Source organism: Chrysemys picta, chromosome 6 (genome assembly GCF_011386835.1).
Source record: "Chrysemys picta bellii isolate R12L10 chromosome 6, ASM1138683v2, whole genome shotgun sequence".
NCBI classification, from domain to species: Eukaryota; Metazoa; Chordata; order Testudines; family Emydidae; genus Chrysemys; species Chrysemys picta.
This window is the reverse complement of record NC_088796.1, coordinates 119412828-119425057: the sequence shown is the minus strand read 5'-3', so window position 1 is coordinate 119425057 and position 12230 is coordinate 119412828. Positions and strand designations below refer to the sequence as shown.

At 45.4% G+C, this 12230-nt stretch overlaps 1 protein-coding gene across 4 annotated transcripts in view; it reads right to left on the bottom strand.

Annotated features, from left to right (window-relative positions):
* The window catches only part of SNX30 (sorting nexin family member 30), a 582715-nt gene that overhangs the window by 48567 nt on the left and 521918 nt on the right, over positions 1 to 12230 (bottom strand). Inside the window, exon 1 of one of the 4 annotated variants that reach the window (XM_005292159.5) lies at positions 2466 to 2594. The exons of the other annotated variants lie outside the window; for them this stretch is intronic. Within the exon in view, the coding sequence (XP_005292216.1) occupies positions 2466 to 2579 (114 nt within the window). The 5' untranslated portion in view covers positions 2580 to 2594. Of the gene's footprint in view, positions 1 to 2465; positions 2595 to 12230 lie in introns of those variants that run through there. 4 annotated transcript variants of the gene reach the window in all.

The following is a 12230-nucleotide window of genomic DNA, read 5'->3' as shown; positions in this document are numbered from 1 at the left end:
AGGAAAGCAAATAAAAAGGACAAGGAAGTTTTCCAGCTTTAAGTGCCACCCCTATTTGTGCTATCCAAAGCAGGCATACTTCTTCCCCTCTTCCCCCACCCTTCTCCAGTATCTTGAGGGATAACAATTGTTCCCTCGTGCTTTTGCACAACTACTATACTATTATACAATAGCTAGCAACAGTTACAAAGCAAGATTTATAGCAGGTTGCTTGGAGAGAGAGAGAGACATGATGGCAAGTTCTCAGTCAAGGATGCCACTGGTTTGAATATTATATAATGACTAAGGCTATGTCTACACTGCCACTTTCAGCGTTAAAACTTTAGTTGTTCAGAGATGTGAAAACACACACACACCCCCCACACACACACCCACCACAAAAGTTTTACTGGCACTTTTCAGCACTAAAGACAGCGCTTTATCCTGGGAGCCACACTCCTGGTGACAAAGCTACCACCCCTTGTTCAGGGTAGTTTTTTCCCCCCTCATCATCACCACCACCACCAGAGCTCTCCCCCGGCGATAAAGCGTGACTACACTGCCCATGCAACAGCACGGCCGTGGCAGCATAGAGATACCCTCACTCCCACTTCTCCTCAGTGCTCTTCTGGGAGGGAAAGCTGTTAGGACAACACACTTGCACACCTCAGGGGCAAAATCCTGTCCCCCAATACAGAGAAGGAGGGGGGAAATGGGGAGCTGATCTGAGAACTGAAGCGCACTTCCTCCCATTATACTTTTGAAGTAGTGAGGCTTTCCAGAGAGCAGACTCTGTAAATGAAGCATTTTAACAGTTTGCATTTTTAAAATGCAATGTCAGCCTTGTGTGTGTGTAAGTTTGTTTTCTTAGGAATAAGCTCAATAAAGAAAAGAGGCAGTTACTCAATGTTTTACCACCAAATAGCCCATCTCCATGTAAGAGAGGCCACAAATTAAATTTGGGACCTGGAAGTCATTGTGTATTTATTCCTGTTCCTGCTCCACTGCCTGTAACTGACCCACCTGAGATCTTTTAGGTTAACCCTCAATTTCATGCTAACTACATGTCAGTGGAGTCAGCTTTCTTAGGGGCGACGCAAGAGTAAGGAGAAGGCAGGTGCAAATCGCGATGCTACTCAGAAATATACAAGTGAGACAAGCAGGATACCACACCCAGCGCCACGTTTACAGAGTGAAAGGCAGTTCTACACTATCACAGTGGGAAGATGCAGAGCACGGAAATGAGTCAGGGCGCTAGGTTACATCAGCTTTGGGCAAGTCACTTTACAAATGGGGAAACTGAAGCACAGAAGGCAAATGAAGACACTAGTTACCAACTTCACAGGAGTGAAGAGAGTTTGAATGCTTTGAGATCCTCGGGAAGGAAGATCTGTAGGAATGCAAATTAGTGTTTTCCATATTGCTATCCTAATGAACACTTAGGAATAAGACATCTTGATAGCTTAGGCTTGTGAGGAAAGGAGGCCAGTCAGAGAATTTCTGTCAGGACCTAGTTTTCTGGGGTCCTTTGCACACAGAGCATGATCCCTTCTGGTGCCTGTGGGGGCAGCACCCGTGGTTCCAGCAGGAGTCAGTAACTGAAGCAATACCGCTCCCAACTTGGATAAGGCATGACAGGAGCAAGACCTATGCTGGCCAGTTGTGAACAGAAACTGAAAGGACCCTTTATACCACCTCATCCCCTACTAGCCAGGTGCAGACACGAGCAAGGGAGATCCAGGAATACCACTACTGTGTGGAGAGACAAGCACTAGATGAGAGAGATGCCAAGCAACCCCTCCCCTAATTATCTGCATTGCTTCTGACTAGACTGTCTCAGACTCTCACAAAAAAGTACGCCATGGGGAGGAGGGGAAGCGGGAGGACGAGACGACAAAATTAAGTTTCTGTGCTGCAGGACTGCTCCCTACGCTATCCCAATCACTGCCTCACCATCTCTTAGAGATTAACAAGGTCTGTGTTGACAAGACAGACTATAGGTCCACCTGTATCCTAGCAATCAAGAAAAGTGCCTCTGTATATGCATCAAGTTCCTGGCAGAGCCATTGTGGTGGGAGCTGTGGTTTCCCACTCATAACCACGGGCTAAAGGAAATATTGACCAACTCGCCCTCAGATCAATGTAACAAGTGATAGTATATTAGTCCTTGAAGACCAATGCAGAATAGCAGTGCAAGCTTTTTCTGATTAAAAAAAAAGTTGCATTTTTATTTGACTATTGGCAACATTCTGGATTCTAATGTCCTGCTGGCTGCTGGGATACTGGAGTCTTGAACCCAAGCAGTTTCCATCAGCTCCAAACTGGCAAGAACCAGCCTAGATTTTGTAAACCCTTCCTTAAGTATTTACAGCCCTGATTGCCACCTTAAGCCACAAGAACTGGCCCATTTTCTGAGTGCCAGTGCCTTGCACCACTAGGGGCTGCTGTGCAGAGCAAACAGAAGATACCCCATCCCAGTTACTGACCTGGATCTGCACATGGCAGTAGCCAGAGAATTTGGTGCTCCTCTTGCCATGGGGGGGAAAGAGGATTATTGGGACCGCCACAGAAAGAAAACATTGCTGCCAGGGGAAGAACATGGTTGTCCTGCTCCTCCTGACTAGAATGGGATGGTGAAAGAAAAGGAAAGAATAAATAAAGTTCCAAATCCCAAAATATATACATTTATCATCTAGGATTATATTCCCTAAACAGGCTTTAGAAAACAAATGAGGCAGGGCTCAGTAAATTTAGTTTGCCAAGTAGTCTTAGGTCATATTGGTTAGCCTTTTTAGGACATCATACTGAGTCTCAATAGCGAACTCGCAAGAGTTGTAAATAAATAGCAAGCTTGGTCACTTGCCAGTTTCCTCAGGCCAGTGTTTTTGACCCTATGAAAGGCGGCTGGATGGCCTTGCATTAAAAAGCCTCATCTTCCAGAATGATGGATGCAGTATGGAAGGGTTGTAAACAGGCGTTACTATCTGAAGAAGCTGACTAAAAATGTCGATGCAGAGGACGCGACACTAAAGACAGTCAGCCAAGAGTCAAGCAAACAGCAGCTTTAATCCTACCTCCACGTCCTTCAATACACAAGCAGAGTCAGGCACCACCAACTCTTAATGTGACCCAGACACGCTCTTATTGCAAGATGGGTTGGGCTTCCTTTCTGTCCTCCCTAGGAACGAGGGCTAGTCTATTCACTGCTATGAGCGGGTCTTCTACTCACAGACACAAATATTCCCCTTTTTACGTCTAGCCTGCCCTCTGGAGGACCAAAGTGCTACATACATTCTCAAAGCCTCACTGCCTGGGGTTTTGTCAGATCCATTCTTAGGGTATGTCTACACTGAATGCTACAGTGCCGCATCTGCAGCTGCACCGCTATAGTGCTTCAGTGTAGACACTACCTACCAGTGGCGTAGCCAGAACAGGACAGTTGGTAGGCCCCAACTTCAGGTGGATGTGCAATGATGGGGGGCAGGAGGGATCGGGGCTGCTTCCCCCACACCCTCTCCAGCTGGCCTTGCAGGGGGCAATAGACATGGTGGCCAGAGGCCCCCCAGGGTCCAGGTGGACACCCAAGGAGTGGGGTTGGGTGTGAGGACTTGTCCCACTCTGCCCGCCCAGCTCTCCAGCTGGGGAGGGGGGCTCAGGCACAGGGGCTTGCGGGCGGGTAAACCCCCGTGCCCCAACCCTGCTCCCCAGCTGGAGCGCTGGGGGGGTGCAGAGCCAGGGGTGGGCCTGGATGCTAAGTGGGTGGGCCATGGCCCGCCCGTGGCTATGTCCCTGCTACTTACACTGATGGGAGGGGTTCTCCCATCCGCATAGTCATTCCATCTCCCCAAGAAGTGGTAGGTACATGAACAGAAGAATTCTTCCGTCTACCTAGTGCGGTCTACACCAGGAGTTAGGGTGGAAAAAGCTACATCTCTCAGGGATGTAGATTTTTCACACCCCTAAGCAACAAAGATAAGCCAAGCTAATTTTCTAGTATAAACCAGGCCCAAGTGACACACATTCATTAAGATTTCACCATTGCCTTAACTGGAGAGGAGCCATCAGAGAAGAGATGCTTCCAGGAACATAGATGCCATCCTTTACATACATGCGAGAAAGTAGCCAGATAGAAAAGATAGCAGTAATCACGTAACTATTTTTTGTGTGAATTTAACGAACCCTTTTCCTCCATATGCAGCCCATATGCCAATTCAGGCGTTAATGGCCTTTTATGGTTCGTGTGTAGGATATGGAAGTAGGCCAACCACTGTGGAACTACATGTCTCAGTGCTGATGAAGTCAAATATGCCACTTTCTACCCCCTGCAAGAAACTGCTCACCAGAACAGTTACTGCATCAATACATCCTTCACAACTCAAGGATGTGGCACTGAAAATGCTGGCTCATTAAGCCAGTTACAACTAACTTCAGGTTACAATTGGCCAGATTCTACATTCATTTACTCTAGGTCTTGATTACCATAATTGCGTGATTTGCCCTCAAGTGCTGCTAGCGGCTAGTTCATTGCGAATTCCTGCTTTTAAGAACTGGAAAAGCAACTAGTTCTCAGCCTGCCTGCCTGGCACTCCAGCCAGGGAACGGGGATGTAGTGCAGGGGGGCTTGCCTTGTCTTTAAAGGATGTATGTGCTTAGGGGAGGGGGGGAAGCAAAGGAGGATTGATCTCTTTCTATGGGCTCTTTACTCTTCCTCACCACTTTTGCTGGTGCGGCCTTCTCCCTGCCCCCGCCCCAACCTAAACAAATCAAACCCTCTCCTCTCAGTCTGCCAGCCATCTGGTGCCTCTACATTACAGCCCAGAGCAACGCCCACATTCATAGAATGGCCCTGTTCTCCTGGCAGAGCGGCTCACTTCCTCAATGCCTGTCAGTGATGTTTTAATACAATCTGCCACTGCCTGATGAGACACCCTCTCACGCCCACCAGCCTCTTTGTATATAAACCCTCCACTCCCATCCAGCTAAAGCTTATGGCATTTGCCTATCAAACTAACCACCTGCTGTCATGTGCAAGACACGTGCACACACACACAAAATTCAACCATAATGAGAGGTATGTTAGGCAGTTAGGTATTTAGCCTAGGACTTGGGAGACTGGAGTTCAGTTCCCCGCTCCACCAGAAACACCCTCCCGTGTCACTTTGGGCAGATCTCTGGGACTTTCTTAACTTGTGCAAAATGGGATAACAATGCTGACCTACTTCATAAGGATGTTGTAAGGTTAGCTACACTAAAGACTGAGGTGTGCAAAATGAGTAAATAGGTTATTTTCATTTTTATTAGAGACGACCTTGTATAGAAAGAGCCCTAACACTCAGAGAAACATGAATATTTCCAACTCCAGTAGCCTTGCTGTAGTTTAAAAAAACAAACAAACCACCACACATATGCAGCCATAAACAGATGTAGTATAAAGAGCCTTAAAAATTCCTTCCAACCACTAGATAGCAATGGAATATTTAAAGATGTGAGTTTTTCCCCCCCACAATGTTTTTAACAGCAAGATGTTTCCAGGACTAAAACTTTTAAGACCCAGGCAGGAAGACAAATTCTAAATAATGCCTTTACTTAAAGAACAGATCAAGTTTATTTTATATACATATATTCCATAATATTTTTTACATCATCACTTCCAATCTTTAAGAGTTTGTTATGCAACAGCTGTCTGACACTAAAGCCAGCCTCCTAAAACTCATGCAAGCCCAACCCCAAGTCAGCAGATACATGATCTGCACAGCCTTCCGTTTTTAAATAATTGACAGTTATTTCTATACCTAATTTTTAAAGACAACTATGTATGTGGGAAGAGAGAAAGTGATTCTGTAGAAAGACCATTTCTACTCATATATGGAATGTGGATAAGGCAAAGTTTCACAATAAATTAGAAGAAACCCCCAATCTTTCTACCTCTGGTAAAAAAAAAAAAGAAAAAAGAGTACACAGTAACTCTTCACTTAACATTGTAGTTATGTTCCTGAAAAATGCAACTAAGTGAAACGATGTTAAGCGAATCCACTTTCCCCATAAGAATTAATGTAAATGAGGGGATTAGGTTCCAGGGAATTTTTTTTTACCAGACAAAAAAGACACTAATACATGCACACACACACACACACACACACACACACAAGATGGGGTAAGCAGGGTACAGGATCAGGGGAAGGGGAACCCTGACATTAGCCCCCCCTCTTCTCCCCCACCCCCAGCACAGCAAGCCGGAGTCTCTGGGAGCAGCTCCCAGGCAGAGGGCAGGAGCAGCACATGGCAACGGGGGGAGGGACAGCTGAACTGCAGATTGCTAGCCTGCTGGGCGGCTGCTGCACAGGGAACTTAGGGGAGCGGGGAGCTGATAGGGGAAGCTGATAGGGAGGCTGCCAGTCCACCCTGGTTCCAAGCCCCCACCAGCTAGCTCCAATGGGCTGCTCCTTCCTGCAAGCAGTAGACAAAGCAGGCGGCTGCCAAACGACGTTAGACGGGAGCATTGCACACCTTTAAAAGAGCATGTTCCCTAATTGATCAGCAACGTAACAATGTTAACCGGAAAAAGAACAGGAGTACTTGTGGCACCTTAGAGACTAACAAATTTATTAGCGCATAAGCTTTCGTGGACTACAGCCCACTTCTTCGGATGCATGTGGGCTGTAGTCCACGAAAGCTTATGCTCTAATAAATTTGTTAGTCTCTAAGGTGCCACAAGTACTCCTGTTCTTTTTGCGGATACAGACTAACACGGCTGCTACTCTGAAAAATGTTAACCGGGACGACTTTAAGTGAGGAGTTACTGTACGTGAACCTTAAAATCCAAAGCAAGCTTCAAGTGCAATACTGTAGGGCTACTGGTGAATTTAAGGGCCACAAAATGGAGATGGACGTTTAATGAAGTCCTATTGTAATCCAGAAGCATCTAGCTAGGCTTTTTCAGGACAGCAGTTAAAAGAAGCCAAAACCCTATAATTGTTTTAAGATAGGCAATGCCAATGATTAATTCAATGAGTAAAAGTTATACCTTGTTTGCAGGATCATGCCCTATATTCGATGTAGGAAAGCAAAGGAATGATTGTTAGGGGAAGACAGGTTATAACAAGAGCACAAGACACTAATGTATGCCCACATCTTGTCAATTTGTAAGAGCAGAGTCCAATAAGAGGAGAAGCAGATCTCACTATTGACTTGTTTCTTCCACTTTTCCTTAGATTTGAAAGACGACACAGGATCCAGAGAGATATTTCAGAAATATGGGACATCCTGAAAAAGGGGCAAAGCTGCTTATGGGAAGAGATCAGGATGCACAATATGACTGGTTCTATTGAGGCTGGGTCAGGAAATGAGGAGTTAGAATATAGTGCAAAAGAGAAATCTTGAGCCAATGCAAGGATTGAGGTTGGAAGAGTCATCTACACAAAGTGAGCTTAACTACAGCATAGCGAATGGAATCTGGAGTGATGCAACCATCAGGGGATGGTGAGATGAGATAACTAGAATGCGGAGCAGGGTGTCAGCAGCAGGAATGGTGGAAGAAGGGATTGAGTGTGGAAGTTATATAGAGGAAGTGCTGACAGGATTTACTAGCAGCCTGGTTGTGGGGGGAAGACTGCTAGAAGGAGTGCTGATGGAGGCCAAGGTTTGAGTCCCGTTCTTCCAGTTAAAAAGGAGTGGAGGAAAGAAAGGCTTTTCAAAACAAGAAGTCAATAGTTTCTACTGTTCTCTTAACTTAATCCTTTATACAGAAGGGATCACTTGGAGAGCAGATTTTTGGTTCCAAGATGCACATTTATTTAAATATAGTTCTGACTAGAGCAGCTGAGATTATTTCTGTGGAAGACCAATCCGTCATGGAAATAAGAGGTTTTGAAGTTTCATCTAGCGAAATATAGCATAACACCAGAAAACCACTAAATATTTGACTGTCCCTCTATGAATTCTTGTCAGCATTTTGAAAAATGCCTCAGAACTAGGAATTGCTTCTCTGGAACCATAATTAAGAGCTGTGACACTGCCAATATAGCTTGTAATTCATTTCTGTTAATACGCAGTGGTTTCTGGATCCCATCCATTCTAATACTTGCACTTTGGAGCAGGGGAAGCCCTAAGATGTCCCTAGCGCTGTGAAGTGATAGATCAATTTCTGGGTGGAGTTCAGCATCTGTCTAGCCTCATCTTTGCAAGCAAAAGTCAATACAATGGGGATTCCTGTAAAGTATTTAGTGGATCGAAAGGTAATTCAACAAGATACACAAAAACGGAGTAATCCTGTTAACCTTTAGAGCACAGAAGGTGGGGAGCTTTTCTTCCCCACCTGCCGTAACATTAGTTATGGGTCTCTTCTGCTACTGTATGTGATGTGCCCCAGCAGGCGTAGCTAAGTGAAGGGGCACTTGTATAAATAGGAGCATTGCCAGCAGATTGAGGGACGTGATCATTCCCCTCTATTCGACATTGGTGAGGCCTCACCTGGAGTACGGTGTCCAGTTTTGGGCCCCCACACTACAAGGATGTGGAAAAATTGGAAAGAGTCCAACGGAGGGCAACAAAAATGATTAGGGGGCTGGAGTACATGATTTATGAGGAGAGGCTGAGGGAACTGGGATTATTTAGTCTGCAGAAGAGAAGAATGAGAGGGGATTTGATAGCTGCTTTCAACTACCCGAAGGGGGCTCCAAAGAGGATGGATCTAGACTGTTCTCAGTGGAAGCAGATGACAGAACAAGGAGTAATGGTCTCAAGTTGCTGTGGGGGAGGTTTAGGTTGGATATTGGGGGGGGGGGGGGGGGAGAAAAAAAAAAACTTTCACTAGGAGGATGGTGAAGCACTGGAATGGGTTACCTAGGGAGGTGGTGGAATCTCTTCCCTTATAGGTTTTTAAGTCAGGCTTGACAAAGCCCCGGCTGGGATGATTTAGTTGGGGATTGGTCCTGCTTTGAGCAGGGGGTTGGACTAGATGACCTCCTGAGGTCCTTTCCAACCCTGATAGTCTATGATTCTAAGGTTTACTAGAATTTCTATTCCTTGGGGTGGGATTTAAAAAAAAATGCATTCCACATTGGCATAACTCTGTTCCCACTGAAGTCAATAGGAATTTTACTGTTCGTTTCAATGGGAACAGAGTTAAGCCAGAGAATCTCACCCTAAAGCTTATCTTCAGGTATGAGGTGGACAGTGATCAAGGAATGACAAGGAAAGCCAATAAGCGGGGCGGGGAGAAGAGGGGAAATGGGAGAGAAGAAGAATTCCACAGAGAAGTGGCAGAAACCAAGAGACCCAAGAAGGGAGAGACCTCAAGGAGAGTCTGGAGCAGACAGCTCAGTTTTAAGGATGGAGACTACACTGTACCTACCCTAACCACAACCTACTAAGCCAGTTAAACAGCAATAATTCCACTGGAAGTAAAGCGATGAAGTTTTAGAAAGTGCCCCCCATTGGGAGCCTGCAAGTGTGTTGGGGGTGAAGTCTGGCAGACAAATGAAAGCACTACAAACTTGCACACTCGTTTGTACTAGAAGATGGACCAGGCCTTCACTTGGGGGTGCCTCACAAATGTATATGCACAAAGAATGGCAAGAAGAGTTGTGACTGGGTGTCTGCACCTTAAAAATGCCAAAATCTCAGTTAAGTATGCATCTGTGACAAATCTAGGCATTTTCTGTGACCAGTGCTATGTATCGCTCTGTACCTATGACCTTGGCATCACTAATTCATTTTTTCCCCTAGGACATGGGAGATCAGGCTAGGTATTTGAGAAATATGTACATTATGGCTCTCCGGAATGGAATCAACACATTTGAATGGGAGACCTTGGGAACCAATCCCAATGGCCAAAAAGGTACACCTCGCTGCAGAGGGAGCTGAACATGTGAATACAGCATGGCTGTGTTCAGAGAACAAAGACAAGAGGTGGCAGGTGATGTGTTAAGAGCTGAGCTCTTAGACACGGGGCTCTGACTTGGGACTGACAGACAAAAGGGACAGAGAGAGAAAGGAAGCAATGATCGTTTCTACAGCAGCACGGATCTGGGACTGCTCTCTGCTAACCTAAGGAGTTTCAGATTCTGTAGGCCAGGTGACGAACTAATTGTGACCTTGTTTTGAAAAGGCTCCCTGATGTCACTGCAAACACTTACTGAGAGCACTGCAACCCAAAGGGTGCACCTCCTTCTGCAGGAGTCGGATTTAGATGGATTCACTGCAGGGAGCCAGAGAGACAGGGATGGTTGGTGCACAAAGGCCCAGTTTCGGAGTTATGGAGGCAGCAGCATACAAAGGAAAACATGTACTGGACAGCCAAGACTGTAGAAGCTGCAGCGATTAACAGACCTTATTTTAAGGGCCAAGATTCTTCCCCCCCCCTCCCCCCATACAGATCAGTCAGAATGAAGGAGCTGTGCCAACGAGATAGGCATCGGAGGCTGTAGAGAACCAATTCTGCAATCCTGTTCCAACATAGCTCAAGATACTTGCAAAACTAAGTTTTTTTTATGCTACTCCAAACTGCAGAGACTATGCCAGATAAAGCAGCACAAAGTGTGAGAGGCTCGTGAAGACTTTCAACCATGGCTAGCTAAGCTCCATTCTTACAAGCTATGTGGTTACATTATTGAACAGCACCTGTGGATTCACAAGTTATCATAGCTGGAAATGGCACATGAAGCCCTAAGAGTGATTAAACTGGTGCTGAAAAGGATAAGGGGGAGACTTGGTGGTGGACTCTTCAAGTTAGAGCTTCAATTGAGAAGAATAAGGTCAACAAATGGCAGGCCAGTGGCTTGAGCAAGGATAAGAGGCGTATGGAGGCAAAAAAAAACAGCCAAAGTGTTGCAACAGATAAAAATTTGTCTTGCAATGGGCTACATAACCAACTAGGAGGATATGAGGGAGACGAGACCATCTACAAACTCACTAAGGCAAGAGAAAATAATGAGGGATGTGAATCCGTTTGCTTCTATTAGAAATGAACATGGTATATGACAAATCAACAAAGCTTGGAGTGATAATTTTGAAAGAGTGCTGAACGAGGAGAAGCCAAGGAAGGAACTAACACCACACAAGCCGAAACCAGGCTTGACAGATTGCATGCAGAAGGAAGAGGTTGCAGAGGCACTTAGGGCCACATGAAGTATGGGTGGATGCACTGAAGTCACTGGGAAGGGACGGCAGCAAGTATTTTACAAGTCTGTTCAATGATTCTTAAGAAAGAATGCTGGAGTGACAAAAGATTTGTTGTGCCCATTTTTAAACAAAGGAGAGAATATACTGTGTTCTAATTATCACCCAATTAAGCTGATGTCATACTATGAAAGTATGGGAGATGATTACTGAAAAGCATTTGCATGGAATGGTTGAAGTTTGAAACTGTCAGTAAGGATTTATGCCAGGAAGAAGTATGATTTATGCTATATTTATCATAAGAATGTCCATAGTGGGTAAGACCAATGGTCCATCTAGCCCAATACCCTGCCTTTCAACAGTGGCCAGTGCCAAATGCTTCAGAGCAAACGAACAGAACAGGGCAATCATCAAGTGACCCATCCCATCATCCAGTCCCAGCTTCTTGCAGTCAGAATCCTCTAAGAATTCTTATGGAGAAGTTCAGAGAAGAGACACAGCATCTGAGTATGGTCTTTATAGACATGGAGAGGGCATATGATTGTGTACCAAGAGAATTGAAATGGGAATTTGAGACAGAGAGGTGTGCCTGAGGAATAGGTCCATCTTACCCAGGATATGTGCAACGGACCAGCTAGCATAGTCAAAACCAAATGGGACTACAACACAGAGAGTTTCCAGTAAACATTGGCCTGCATGAGGGGTTAGCACTGAGTCTTTTTTGTTAGCAGTTATCACAGATGTGATAAGTGAGAATATATGAAGGGAGACATCTTGGAATATGCTGTTTGCTGATGACAGTCATATGTGTAGAAGACAGAGACCCTGAAAGCCAACTTTGAACAGCAGCATCACAATTTTCAGCAGGCAGGACATGGAGTGAACGCTAATAAGACCGAGGCTTTGATAACTGGGGGACGACCACCTACCATAAAGGATATTCTAGGCAGAAAGCTTAAGGGAGTGAAAGAATTTTCATACCTAGCATCAATGGCTGCTGACAATGGTGGCCTCCTGAGTGATGCACAGCATCATACCAAAGCTGCTTCAGGTGCAAATAGAGGGAGCTGACCCCAATTCTCTGGGATAAAAAGATGCCAAAAGGCAGACTGCATAAAACTATAATTTGTCCC